This window comes from Carcharhinus amblyrhynchos, chromosome 35 (assembly GCF_965287045.1).
Source record: "Carcharhinus amblyrhynchos chromosome 35, sCarAmb.v2.hapA, whole genome shotgun sequence".
NCBI classification, from domain to species: Eukaryota; Metazoa; Chordata; class Chondrichthyes; order Carcharhiniformes; family Carcharhinidae; genus Carcharhinus; species Carcharhinus amblyrhynchos.
Window position 1 is genome coordinate 1,096,371 of NC_137358.1, and position 14,407 is coordinate 1,110,777.

The 14,407-nt window shown below is 44.9% G+C and overlaps 1 protein-coding gene across 1 annotated transcript; it reads left to right on the forward strand.

The window, feature by feature from the left end:
• The first annotated feature begins 1,005 nt into the window (after window positions 1–1,005).
• Window positions 1,006–10,834, forward strand: LOC145361690 (uncharacterized). The gene is made up of 4 exons (XM_080217601.1): window positions 1,006–1,116; window positions 5,204–5,251; window positions 7,731–8,012; window positions 9,938–10,834. Exons 1-4 carry the CDS (start codon window positions 1,089–1,091, stop codon window positions 10,132–10,134), a joined length of 555 nt encoding a protein of 184 aa, XP_080073727.1. The 5' UTR covers window positions 1,006–1,088; the 3' UTR covers window positions 10,135–10,834.
• Window positions 10,835–14,407: the final 3,573 nt, after the last annotated feature.

The window sequence follows — 14,407 nt, forward strand, 5'->3', positions numbered from 1 at the left end:
GAAATTTGCTGATGACACCAAGATTGGAATGGCAAATTGTGCGGAGGGTGTGGAGAGTCTGCAGAGGGATCTAGATAGGCTGGGCGAATGGGCCGGGAACTGGCAAATGGAATTTAATGTTGGCAAGTGCAAGGTGGTCCACTTTGGTAGGAATAATGGTAGGAAGGACTATTACTTACTTGGCGAAAAACTGCAGCATGCGACGGTGCAGAGGGACCTCAGGGTCCTTGTGCATGAGTCGCAAAAACCCAGCCTGCAGGCGCAGCAGGTGATCAGGAAGGCGAATGGGATGCTGGCCTTCATAGCGAGGGGGGATTGAATATAAAAGTAGGGAGGTCTTGCTGCAACTGTACAGGGCACTGGTGAGGCCGCAGCTGGAGTACTGTGTGCAGTTTTGGTCGCCGCACTTACGCAAGGATATTTTGGCCTTGGAGGGAGTGCAGAGGAGGTTTACTAGGCTGATACCGGAGTTAAGGGGGTTGAACTATGAGGAGAGGCTGAATAAACTAGGCTTGTACTCGTTAGAGTTTAGAAGAATGAGGGGAGATCTCATTGAGACGTATAAGATGATGAATGGGATGGATAGGATAGAGGTGGAGAGGCTCTTCCCGCTCAGAAAGGACAGTAGGACTAGAGGGCACAGCCTCAAGATAAAGGGGGGGCGGTTTAGAACGGAGTTGAGGAGGAACTTCTTCACTCAAAGGGTGGTGAATCTCTGGAATTCTCTGCCCATTGAAGTGGTGGAGGCTACCTCGCTCAAAACATTTAAGACGCAGGTTGATGGGTTTTTGATAAGCGAGGGGATTAAGGGCTATGGGGAGAGGGCGGGAATGTGGAACTGAGACATGACAGATCAGCCATGATCTTATTGAATGGCGGGACAGGCTCGAAGGGCTAGATGGCCTTCTCCTGCTCCTATTTCTTATGTTCTTATGTTCTTATTTTACAGGAAATGAGACAGCTGAATTTGACTTCCCTTGATTGCACCAGGTTTGGTAGCAATGAGCTCAGTTCCGTTATTGCCATTATAATACACAGCTTTTTCTCAAGTGCTAGCCATTGTGAAACGTAAGCAGTTCCCAAGCACAATGTCGCTGTTTGTTATTTGTCTTATTGGTGAGTATTGATGATTATCTTTCGGTCAGATCTTGTTGAAATGATTGTGTCATATTCTCTCCCAGCCCTTTGTTCGGGTTGGATGGTGATTTGTGACATCTTGGTTCTGTGTTTGGCTGAATTAGGTGTCCTCTCCGGGGTACATCTGCTGGGTACAATTTCTGGGAAGTTTGGATGAATATTTTACCAGGTGTGGGTCCAAGGAATACAGAACCTGCTAGGTTACTGGGGGTTGTGAGTAAGGTGGCTCATTCAGACATGAAGTCGTCTTTGGGTCCCCCCCCACCCACCCTCCAGATGGTTTTCCTGATCAGGGGTTACTCCTCCAGCCTCTCTCTCTCTGCACAGACTCTTGGGCAGTGAGGGCTATTTGCCCAGAGCCACAAGTTCGCTTCATCAGGGTGTGTGGGTTTGTGAACCACATACCTGGGGTTGGTGGGAACCTCCTCCCAATTCCTCCCAAACTTTAGCCAGAGAGGCTGCAACAACCTGCTTATTTCAAGATGTCACAGGGCCACCCGGCAGAGGACTTGCCCCTGGGGACCTGTGCATTGACTCACAAAGAGCCACACAGTTTTGCATTGCTGCTACATTGAAATGGAAAAGCAGGAGGGATGTTGAAAGGGTTAATATGGGTTAATAATAACTGTGTAATAAGGACATCAAGATGCAGCTGCAAATGTGGGATTGGAGCAGGATGGAGGAGGGGACAAAGTAGAAAGGGTCGAGAGCTTCAAGTTTTTAGGCGTCCAGATCACCAACAATCTGATCTGGGCCCCCCTTGTTGACACGATAGTTAAGAAAGCCCACCAACGCCTCTACTTTCTCAGAAGACTAAAGAAATTTAGCATGTCAGCTACAACTCTCACCATCTTTTACAGATGCACCATAGAAAGCATTCTTTTTGGTTGGATCACAGCTTGGTCTGGGCTCCTGCTCTGCCCAAGACTGCCAGGAACTACAAAAGGTCGTGAATGTAGCCCAATTCATCACACAAAACAGCCTCCCACCCATTGACTCTGTCTACACTTCCCGCTGCCTCGGCAAAGCAGCCAGCATAATTAAGGACCCCACACACCCCAGACATTCTCTATTCCACCTTCTTCCGTTGAGAAAAAGATACAAAAGTCTAAGGTCATGTCCCAACTGACTCAAGAACAGCTTTTTCCCTGCTGCCATCAGACTTTTGAACAGATCTACCTTGCATTAAGTTGATCTTTCTCTACACCCTAGTTATGACTGTAACATTATATTCTGCACTCTCTCATTTTCTTCTCTATGAACGGTATGTTTTGACTGTATAGCATGCAAAAAACAATACTTTTCACTGTATACTAATACATGTGACAATAATAAATCAAATCAAATCAAAATGGTGGGAATTCTCTGACTCAAGTACAAGATGGTGCTGTGTCCAATTGTAACTCAGTGTTGAGGGTGGGAGCTATAATGTAAACATGATGATGTCATTACCATGTATGTGTGTGAATATTGATTGGGTAACTGTATTAAAGTACAGAGTCATGGTAATTAGTGTTTGGTAAATGCAGATGAACTACTATCTGTGTCATATTATGAGAATAAGGGATTGTAGTTAATTAGGTAGTTGAAACTGCATCTTGTCTGGGTACAACTCTCCTCCCTGTGCTTAAATAAATCAGTGAACAAAGAAATCGCAGTCTGGTCTGGTCCCTGTGGAATGGGAGGCTCTTGGACCCTCCCCTCCCCTTCCCCCCTTCCACATGTTAACTCTCGAACTAGAAGCAGAATAGGCCACCAGTCCCCTCAAGCCTGTGCCACCATTCAATATAACCATGGCTGGTCTACATTGGTCTCAGCTCCGTTTCTGTGCCTTTCCCCCGTCGCCCTCTATTCCTCAATCTATCAAATATTTATCCAGCTCCACTTTAAATACTTCTAACGCTCCAGCCTCCAGCCCCCTTTGGAGCAGAGAATTCCAGAGATTCACCACCCTCTGTGAGGAGAAATTCCTACACACCTCAGTTTGAAATGATTGGCCCTTTATCTTGTAGCGATGTCCCCTTGTTCCAGACTCTGCCACTGGTAAAAACATCTCACCATCTACCCTGCCAACCCCCCTCAGGATCTGACATGTTTGAATAAGGTCACCCCTCACTCTTCCAAACTCCAAGGAATACGGAGCCAGACTATTTAGTCTCTCTTGTTAGGACAACCCTCTCATTCCAGGAATTAACCTGGTAGATCTCCCTTGGACTGCCTCCAGTGTAATATATCCTTTTTTTTGGTAAGGAGATCAAAACTGTACACAGTGTTCCAGATGAGACTGCACCAACACCCTGTACAATTGCAACAATGCCTCTCTACTTTTAAACTTCCTTTGCAATAAAGCCGAAACTACCCTTTGCCTTCTTAATTACTTGTTGGACCTGTCTGCTAGCTTTTTTCAGTAATTTGTGCACTAGAACACCCAGATCCATCAGCACCTGCAGTCTCTCTCCATTTAAATAATAATCTGCTTTTAATCCTCCTACCAAAGTGCACAACCTCACCTTTCTCACTTTAAGATCCATTTGCCAGCTTCTCACTCAGTCTATCTATATCCCCTGCAGAATAACTCTCTTCACCAATGCACTGTACCCATTCCATGTTGGGTACAATGGTTATCAATTAATAAGAACATTAGAATGGGAACAGGAGGAGACCAAATGGCCCCTGAGACCTTCTCTGCCACTCAGTTAGATGATTTAAAGTTTATTAGTGTCGCAAGTAGACTTACATTAATACTGCAATGAAGTTATTGTGAAAATTTCCTAGAATGGTAAAAAAAAAGTCAAAAGAGGATGGGGAAGACATGGTCTCACCACAGAGGTACTTGTTAAACCACCGCAGAAACTGGGATCAAATGTTTTTGACGCCAGCAACTTGACTGATAGATACAGCCACCTGTCAGTAAATGGAGCAGAATGCGTTCTTCTTGCTGTGGTTGGATTGTGGGGGATGTTTAATTCTAGAAACCAGCAGAGATGTTTGACAAACTCCCTCCTCTCACCAGCTGACAGTTTGTGGCCAAAACAGGAGAGTTTTTAATAAGAACATAAGAAATAGGAGCAGGAGTAGGCCATCTGGCCCTTCGAGCCTGCCCCACCATTCAATGAGGATACGGAGCCCAAAATAAAATTGTGGCTCAATAAAAATAAAATACTGGGGGTTCTGGGATGCTGAAATAAAAACAGAAAATGCAGAATAAACTCAGCAGGTCTGGCAGTGTCTGTAAGAGAGAGAAAACCGAGTTAAGATTTAAGGCATGCCTTATGAAGATAGGTTGAGGGAGCTGGGACTCTTCTCCCTGGAGAGACGAAGGTTGAGAGGCGACCTGATAGAGGTTTATAAAATGTTGAGAGGAATAGATAGGGTGGATTCTCGGAGGCTATTTCCCAGGGGCTGAAATGGTCGCTATGAGAGGACACAGGTTTAAGGTGCTGGGAGGCAAGTACAGAGAACATGTTAGGGGTAAGTTTTTCACTCAGAGGGTGGTGAGTGAGTGGAATCGGCTGCTGTCGGTGGTGGTAGAGGCGAACTCACTGGGGTCTTTTAAAAGACTTCTGGATGAGTATATGGGATCTAATGGCATTGGAAGTTACAGATAGTTCTATAGCTTGGTAGGTATAGATGTGATCGGCGCAACTTGTGGGCCGAAGGGCCTGTTTGTGCTGTAGTGTCCTATGTTCTATGTAAGATTTCGAGTGCACCTGACCCTTCTATTGGACTGGGAAAGTTAACTCGGTTTGTCACTCTCGGCTGAGTTTTCCAGAATTTTTTATTTTCATGTGAAAATTGTGACTGATTTTCAACGTGGGGGAATAATGTCCCATTGTTATGGATGAATCTTCCGCGCTGTATGGAGCAGGAGAGACGGAAAGTCGAGAATTTCAGATGTGGTGTATTCACGCTGATATAAATGGGTGAGAATTGTGCAAAATGGACACAAGTATAATTGCCCCAAGCTGCATTGTATTTAATCTGTGTGTATCTCAATGACAAAACCTGTACTTGATGAAATATCTAAACACTGATTTTCCCTTGGCTAATTCCTTCAATTTCTCAGTTTCCATCGCAGGTGGTCTGGCTGACTTCGTGAAGATCCCGATAGCAGGTTGGTGTTTAAAATTAAATGAGGAAGTTAATTGGATGAGTCACCCACACTTGATCAGTGAAATCAATGACTTAATTTCACAGTACGAGTCTGAGTGGTGTGTTTCATTTTGAGTGTATTCATACATTCGGTTAGGTTTAGCCAGCTGCTTGAGTTAAAAAAAAGTGCTGGAAAATCTCAGCAGGTCTGACAGCATCTGTGGAGAGAGAATAGAGTAAGTCCAACGTGTTGGACTTTAACCTGGTGTTGTGAGACTCCTTACTGCGCTTACCCCAGTCCAATGCCAGCTCCTCCACATGGAGGGAGAATAGAGCCAACGTTTCCAGTCTAGATGACCCTACTCTCTATCCACAGATGCTGTCAGACCTGCTGAGATTTTCCAGCATTTTCTGTTTCTGTTCTAGATTCCGGCACCCGCAGCAATTTGCGTTTATCTGAATATTTTATTTACTGTTTACAAAGCAATCGCATTTATTTTGCATCAGAATAAATAAAATGCATGTCAGACAAACTAGAGGCAACTAGCCCAAAGGTGTGCGGGTTAGGTGCATTGGTCATGCCAAATTACCTCTTAGCGTCCTGGAATGTGTAGGTTAGAGGGATTAGTGGGGTAAATGCATTGGGTTACGGGGATAGGGCCTGGGTGGCATTGTGGTCGGTGCAAACTCAATGGGGCAAATGGGCTCCTTTTCTGCACTGCAGGGATTCTATAATTCTCACTCCCTGTGTGGGACATTAGGTGGTGATGTCAATGGCACTGGATTGGGGAGAATCACAGTGTGATATTGCTTGGAGATTTCTATCAATGCCTCAGTTTGTTACTGGGTTATATTGACCAACAAGCTGGTGTGGAGTAAATCTTTAACTAAGGGTGGCACGGGGGTACAGTGGTTAGCACTGCTGCCTCACAGTGCCAGGAACCTGGGTTCAATTCCTGGCTTGGCTCACTGTCTGTGCGGCGTTTGCACATTCTCCCTGTTCCTGCATGGGTTTTCTCTGGGTGCTCTGGTTTCCTCCCACATTCCAAAGATGTGCGGGTTAGATGGATTGACTATGCTAAATTGTCCCTTAGTGTTCCCCGATGTGTAGGATAGAGGGATAAGTATATGGGGTCACAGGGATAGCGCCTGGGTGGGATTGTTGCCAGTGCAGACTCGATGGGCCAAAAGGCCTCCTCCTGCACTAAAGGGATTCTATGAAAGTTTTAACCCATTATTTAATAATCCTTCCCAACCAAGGAGATATGATTGGAGTCACTAGACTCGGTGGGTGCTGGTGGGGAATTTAACACAATCTTGCCTGGTTATGGTGTGTGCAGGCCGGTAGCCTGGTTCAGAATCAGGAACAGCATGACATTGTGCTCATTCTCACTATCCATCCCCTTGTACCGCCATTGCTCAATGTATTATGTATAATAGCGGGGGGAATTGTCCCTTCGCTCGCTCCTTTCACAGCCCTTCATATAAACACGGCTTTGAGAGCAGAATGACAGTATCTCCTGGCACCAGCTTGTGGGACCTGTCACCAGTTCTCACTGAATGTGTTCACATTTCACACTGATGGAAAACTCTCTCCCAAATTATCCCCCAGCAGTTGGTAAGAGGGAGTTAGAAACTGGCACTTTCCTTTTCAGAAAATAATTTGGTCACCTGAGTAAGAGTGTTCTAAGCCTCCGAATGGAGCTTGGAGCAATCTCCAGGTTAGTCTGGCCCTCCCTGGCTGGCGGAGGTACAGTACAGTGTGCCCAGGACTGAACACATTCCGAATGGAAACCTCAAAGACATTAGTAACTGCGTGGACTGCGAGGAAGTGTTCCCCCGGCTGATATTCCCCAGAGAGCGACAATTCCATTGGGTAAAGATAGAACCACAGAAAAATTACAACACAGACTGAGGCCATCTGGCCCACCTTGTCCATGCTAGCCTGAGAACACGCGGGTGTCCTTTCTAATCCTGGTCCATTGCCCAGTAGCTTACAGCATTTAAGGTGCAGATCCGAGGACTTTTAAAAAGAGTCTAAGGCCTTTAAAGAGAATAGGATCACTGAGAAAAGGCGGAGAGATGGAGTTACGGCAGGGCTAATGACTTTGAAGGCAAGCAGGTTTGAAGGGCTGAATGGTCTCCTCCAGTTTCTGTGTCCCATCACAGATCTTCGGCACGTTGTTCAACGTTTGTCGAGGATTTCCGGATCCAATCGATGCTGAGTGGGTTAGTGACTCCGGATGTGTGTGGGCAGGGTGGGGGCACACTCTGACCCTGGCATTGACCCAGTCCCCCTGCCGTCCACTCAGATCAGAGTGTGAGCAGGGTGGGGGCACACTCTGACCCTGGCATTGGCATGTCCAGTCCCCCTGCCGTCCACTGGGATACAGTAAAGGGTGGTGAGGGAAGGGGGGCGGGTGGGAGCGGTTTCAATGAAACCAGTTCCGCATTCCAATCTGCAAGAGGGACTGTTTGATTTTGCAATGTGTGTGTTGCAGATAAGCTGGTATTATCAGTGGAGCCGGACACAGGTTCAGTGATGAGCGGGGACATTGTGCAATTCACCTGTACAGTAAATGGGTCCGAGCCAGCCTCCATGATATTTCTGTACAAGGTGAAGACAGACCAGCGGAAAGTAAGTAATGTCTCAGGGGAGAGCTTCAAGGCCGTTTTCAAGTTCAAAGCCAAGACCTCAGATGAAGGAATTTACTACTGTGTCTATGATACCAAGGAATATGCCTCGGTCGCTTACAGTAATCGTGTGGAACTAACTGTTAAAGGTGAGATTTCTGTCTCCATTGAGGTAGTGGGATAAGGGGACCAGATATACCGCACAGAATATTGATACTTAAATCACTTGTTAAACGACTTGTTACTTGCTTAAATTACTTGTTATCTTATTTGAAACATTTAGGTAACTTGGGAAATAAATAGTGATGTCTTGAGGAGTGTACATATAACAGAGGAGGAGATGCTGGAAGTCTTAAAGCGCATCAAGGTAGATAAATCCCCGGGACCTGATGAAGTGTATCCCAGGACACTGTGGGAGGCGGGGGAGGAAATTGCGGGTCCCCTAGCAGAGGTATTTGAATCATCAATAGTCACAGTTGAGGTGCCTGAAGATTGAAGAGTGGAAAATGTTGTGCCTTTATTTAAGAGGGGCTGCAGGGAAAAGCCTGGGAACTACAGGACGGTGAGTCTCACATCTGTGGTGGGTAAGTTGTTCGAAAGTATTCTGAGAGACAGGATCTACAGGCATTTAGAGAGGCAAGGGCTGATTAGGAACAGTCAGCATGGCTTTGTAAGTGGAACATCATATCTCACAAATTTTAGTTTTTTGAAGGGGTAACAAAGATGGTAGATGAGGGCAGTGCAGTTGATGTTGTCTACATTGGCCTTTGACTAAGTACCACATTGTAGCTTGTTGCATAAGGTTAAATCTCATGGGATCCAGGCTGAAGTAGCTAAATGGATACAAAATTGGCTTGATGACAGAGACTGGTTGTAGGGGGTTGTATTTCAAACTGGTGGTCTGTGACCAGTGGTGTGCCTCAGGGATCACTGCTGGGTCCACTGTTATTTGTTATTTATATTAATGATTTGGATGAGAATATAGGAGGCATGGTTAGTAAGTTTGCAGATGACACCAGGATTGGTGACATAGTGGACACTGAAGAAGGTTAACTAGGATTGCAATGGTCAATTGGGCTAGTGGGCTGACAAATGGCAGATGGAGTTTAATTTAGATAAATGCAAGGTGATGCATTTTGGTAGATCAAACTAGGGCAGGACTTACTTTGGCATTGGGAATTGGGAAGAGATACAGAACAATGAAATCCATGTTAATTTGTCACAAAAAAAATCACAAGACTCACAGCTTGGATGTAAGATTAATCTTTGCAAAGTGAGTTGATTAGTCTCAGTTGGTGGGTTATCTTTTGAGAAGTCAGAGGTTCTCCTTTGGCAGTGGTTCCAACAGAAACTTCCCTTTTATATGATCAGAAAGTTCTGTTGCCACCTCTATGACCTGTTATCTGTTTATTTTTCAATGTGAGCTTGCAAAACCAGCTTTCTGAGGAATGAGAGAGACTTTATCTTTAGTCCATTTCAGTACATGCAAAAACAAGTTGCTTCATTGACCTTGTATTGTTTAATCTTGTCTTAGAGCTGTGTGTGTGTGTGTATGTGTGTTGTAGAGGGAGGAAGGGGCTATTAGAGCCATGTGTATGTGTGTGTGTGTGTGTGTGTGTGTTGGGAGTGGAGGAAGGGGCTGTTAGAGTGTGTGTGTGGGGATGGGTGGTGGTCAGAGCTGTGTGTGTGTGTGTGTGTGTGTGTGTGTGTGTGGGAGGGGGGGTGGTGGTTGGGAGAGTGGTTAGAGCTGAGGGGGTGGGGGGGTTAGGGTTGTTGGATGTCAGTGGAGCTGTGGAGGTTGATGATCTGTGAGAGCAGATGGAGATTTGTGAGGTGGATTGGAGAGAGAATGTGTTTCCTTTGGCATCTAACCAAAAGTCTTAAATTTTAAATAATTTGCAAAAGTATAAGAAACAAAGGTGGTGGGAGGAGGGAGGAGAAATAAAGGCCTTATGATCTGAAATGCACTTTAGTGGAAGTAGATTCCACGGGAAGGTTTGAAAGGCAAGCAGACATTTCCTTGAACATTTGCAGAGTTCTGCCTGAAACTTAACCACATTCTCATTTCCGACAGTAAAATCCTTTGGGCTGATCGCCATAGGGATCCGCTTGGCCATTCTTTTCATCCTCCACTTGGTGGTGATCTCTGTGTGGTGTTATAAACCCGGCAAAAAGAAACACCCACAGATATATGAGAGTGACGTGAAGCCAACTGAGCCTAGCCTCAAGCAACTGGATCAGCTTCAGATCGAATGCAACTTAAAAAACTAATCATTAAATCTGTTTATACAGTTCCTGATTTCTGGCAATTGACTATTTGATCTTTCTCTACACCCCAGCTACGACTGTAACACTACATTCTGCACCCTCTCCTATCCTTCCCTATAAATGCTATGCCTTGTCTGGATAGTGCGCAAGAAACAATACTTTTCACTGTACACCTGGCACATGTGACAATAATAAATCAAATCAAAATTTACCATCAAGTGGAAGTAATATAATGCAGAAAAACATTGTTCAACAAGTAGCTTTGCTGCAAGTTCTGCTCACAGGAATAATGCTGATCATTTTAATGCTGACACTTTGTCCCTTGGGGTGAATGGCCAGGTTCGAACTGGCAAATTACTAATTGAATTACTATTAATACTACTACTACTTGGAAGGGATTGATGCTTTGTGCTTCTATTTCATTGGAAGACCCAATTCTAAAAACTTGTCAATCATAATTTCAATATAACTGCAAAGTTGGCAATAACTCGAAACTCATAGAAACGCAACGATAGCTGGTATATTCTTATGAAGCAAAACTCGCCCAAATCCGAAACATTTTGCACTTTTTATTGTTGCATTTGTTAATTAATTAAATATAAGCTCAAGTACTTATCATAAATGTCAATGTTTAACAGTGTCATGTTATTAATTATTCCTGTTCGTTATTCCTCAGTTCATGTGATTGTCATTGTTTTGTGAATGGTATGAAATAAAATTATTCGTAATTACATCGTTGTACCTTATTTTTTCTGTGACGATTGTCAAAATGGAGGGTTAATCCTCAAAGATTACAGTTCACATCACTATATACCATCCCATTACACAGTGTTGGGGTGTCTATGGTGGGGTGAAGAGGATCAAAGGATATGGGGGGAAGGTAGGGTCAGACTGGAGTTGGTTGATCAGCCATGGTCATACTGAATGGCTAAGTAGGCTGGAAGGGCTGAATGGCCTCCTCCAGTTTCTATTTTTTATGTCAGTGTCATTTGTACTCTGAGTGAAATGAGACATCTTCTGCTCATTAGGCAATGGATAGCAGTTTATATACTCCTTTAGTAAAACAAGATAATAATCCGAGGGTGTGACAGCCACTGCTGGGGCACTGGAACTAAAACAAAAACATGAATAGAAACTAAACTAACTGAAGCAAATTGTCATTCCTGAGGATGATGATTCCCCACCGGTCATGGGAGGCCTCGAGTGTACCAGCAGACACCGCGTGCTTCCTCTCCAGGGCCACCCAGCCCTGAAAGAAGGGCAGATAGTCAGGTCACACAGAACCTCCAAATGCCCACTGCCTGGACCTGTTGATAGCCAACCCCCAGGTCAGGCCCAGGAGCAGAGTTCTGCAAGGATCCTCCCAGCCCCCCCACCCCCCACCCCACCCCCCCCCCCCCCCCCCCCCCCCACACCCACATCTCCCTCTGCACCAGTGACTAACAATGGTTTATGTGTGCATCGTTCTAACGAGAGAAAAACAGAAAAGAGAGCAGGAAACAGGTGGTCGATACACTCCCATCTGTTTGCATCCCTACTGAGGTGGAGTTTGACTTCTGAGTGTCCAATTGCTTAAGGATCATCAGAGAGACATGGTGGTAGAATATCAAAAATAGAACCATTGTGTTCAAACTGAGGACTGACTTCACCACAATGATTCAGCATGAACACCACAATCTAGAATATTCATTGGGCTGATGGGCAAGGCAAAATTCTAAACATTTTGTCTAACGATAAAGTGGATTAATTGGAGGTGGAGATCGTTTCCACACAGAGAATGAGTGAACATAAGAACATAAGAAATTGGAGCAGGAGTAGGCCATCTAGCCCTTCGAGCCTGCCCCACCATTCAATAAGATCATGGCTGATCTGAAGTGGATCAGTTCCACTTTCCTGCTTTCTCCCCATAACCCTTAATTCCCCTGTCTATCAGAAATCTATCTACCCGTGACTTAAATATATTTAGTGAGGTAGCCTCCACCACTTCAACGGGCAGAGAATTCCAGAGATTCACCACCCTTTGAGTGAAGAAGTTCCTCCTCAACTCTGATCTAAACTGCCCCACCCCCTCTTATTTTGAGGCTGTGCCCTCTAGTCCTGCTGTCCTTTCTAAGTGGGAAGAATCTCTCTACCTCTACCCTATCCATCCCCTTCATTATCTTATACGTCTCTATAAGATCCCCCCTTCATCCTTCTAAACTCCAACGAGTACAAACCCAGTCTATTCAGTCTCTCTTCATAGGCCAACCCCCTCATCTCCGGTATCAGCCTAGTGAACCTCCTCTGCACTCCCTCCAAGGCCAATATATCTCTCCGCAAATGCGGCGACCAAAACTGCACACAGTACTCCAGTTGCGGCCTCACCAGTACCCTGTACAGTTGCAGCAAGGCCTCCCTGCTTTTATATTCAATCCCCCTCGCTATAAAGGCCAACATTCCATTTGCCTTCTTGATCACCTGCCGCACCTGCAGACTGGGTTTTTGCGACTCATGCACAAGGACCCCCAGGTCCCTCTGCACCGTAGCATGCTGCAGCTTTTTGCCTTTTAAGTAATACTTCCTCCTACTATTATTTCTACCAAAGTGGATAACCTCACGCTTGCTAACATTATACTCCATCTGCCAGGTCCTCGCCCACTCGCTCAGCCTATCCAGATCTCTCTGCAGACTTTCCACACCCTCCACACAATTTGCTTTTCCACTCATCTTCGTGTCATCAGCAAATTTTGTCACCCTACACTCAGCCGCCTACTCCAGATCATTTATGTAAATGGTAAACAGTTGAGGCCCCAGCACCGATCCCTGCGACACTCCACTAGTCACCAATAGTGAAGAGGCCACTCGTTAGAACACTGAATTCACTCAATGTTATTACAGTTGAAGCTTCTCCCTGATTGGTTGATGCCCTTAACTACAACGTTAAAAAAAATATTTTTTCTAAGAGCTTCCAACTCACTTTTCTGAAACTGAACAGATCATTTAAAAACTTCCAAGATCCAGACTTGCATTGGCATCTTTAACAGGAACAAGTCAGTTCTTCCTTGGACCATACCCTCTCCACCATAGATGCACCATAGGAAGCATTCTTTCTGGATGTATCACAGCTTGGTATGGGCTCCTGCTCTGCCCAAGACCACAAAGAACTACAACACGTCGTGAATGTAGCCCAATCCATCACACAAATCAGCCTCCCATCCATTGACTCTGGTTAGACTTCCCGCTGCTTTGGCAAAGCAGCCAGCATAATCAAGGACCCCACGCACCCCGGACATTCTCTCTTCCACCTTCTTCCATCAGGAAAAAGATACAAAATTCTGAGGCCACACATCAACCGACTCAAGAACAGCTTCTTCCCTGCTGCTGTCAGACTTTTGAATGGATCTACATCGCATGAAGTTGATTTCTCTGCATCCTAGCTATGACTGTAACTGTCTCGTTTCCTTGAAGTCAAAGAGGTTTACAGCATGGAAACAGGCCCTTTGGCCCAACTTGTCCACGCTGCCCTTTTTTTTAACCTCTATCTAATTCCAATCACCTGCATTTGGCCCATATCCCTCTATACCCATCTTACCCAATGTAAATGTCTAAATGCTTTTGCAAAGACAAAATTGTACCCATCTCTACTACTACCTCTGACAGCTTGTTCCAGATACACACCACCCTGTGAAAAAATTGCTCCTCTGGACCCTTTTATATCTCTCCCCTCTCATTTTAAACCTATGCCCACTAGTTTTAGACTCCCTGGCCTTTGGGAAAAGATATTGACTATCTAGCTGATCTGTGCCCCTCATTATTTTATAGATCTCTATAAGATCACCCCTCAGCCTCCTATGCTCCAGAGAAAAAAGTCCCAGTCTATCCAGCCTCTCCTTATAACTCAATCCATCAAGTCCCGGTAGCACCCTAGTAAATCTTTTTTGCATTCTTTCTAGTTTAATAGTATCGTTTCTATAATGGGATGACCAGAACAGTACACAGTGTTCCACAGTATTCCTCCTCAATGAATGGTATGCTTTGTTGGTATAGAGTGCAAGAAACAATACTTTTCATTGTATGTTAGTACATCTGACAATAATTAATCAAATCAAATCAAATCAAATCTCTGTGCACCAGGTTAAGTTGAATTCCTTCTTTTTGATTTTTTGGGAGATATTGTTTACAGACAAACAGGCAAAGAGGGGCCAAAACATTAACCACTTTAAGCAGCAGACATAACAAGCAAGGAACATTTGTTAGGGATTCAGTCACTGTTCCTGAGCAAGCTAGGTTGTCCAGA

Bases quoted from the DNA above. Each gene is read 5' to 3' on its own strand.
- LOC145361690 (XM_080217601.1), top strand. From the start codon at position 1,089: ATGTCGCTGTTTGTTATTTGTCTTATTG. The intron at 1,117-5,203 runs GTGAGTATTGAT...TCAATTTCTCAG, and splicing joins GTTTGTTATTTGTCTTATTG to TTTCCATCGCAGGTGGTCTG. The intron at 8,013-9,937 runs GTGAGATTTCTG...CATTTCCGACAG, and splicing joins TGTGGAACTAACTGTTAAAG to TAAAATCCTTTGGGCTGATC.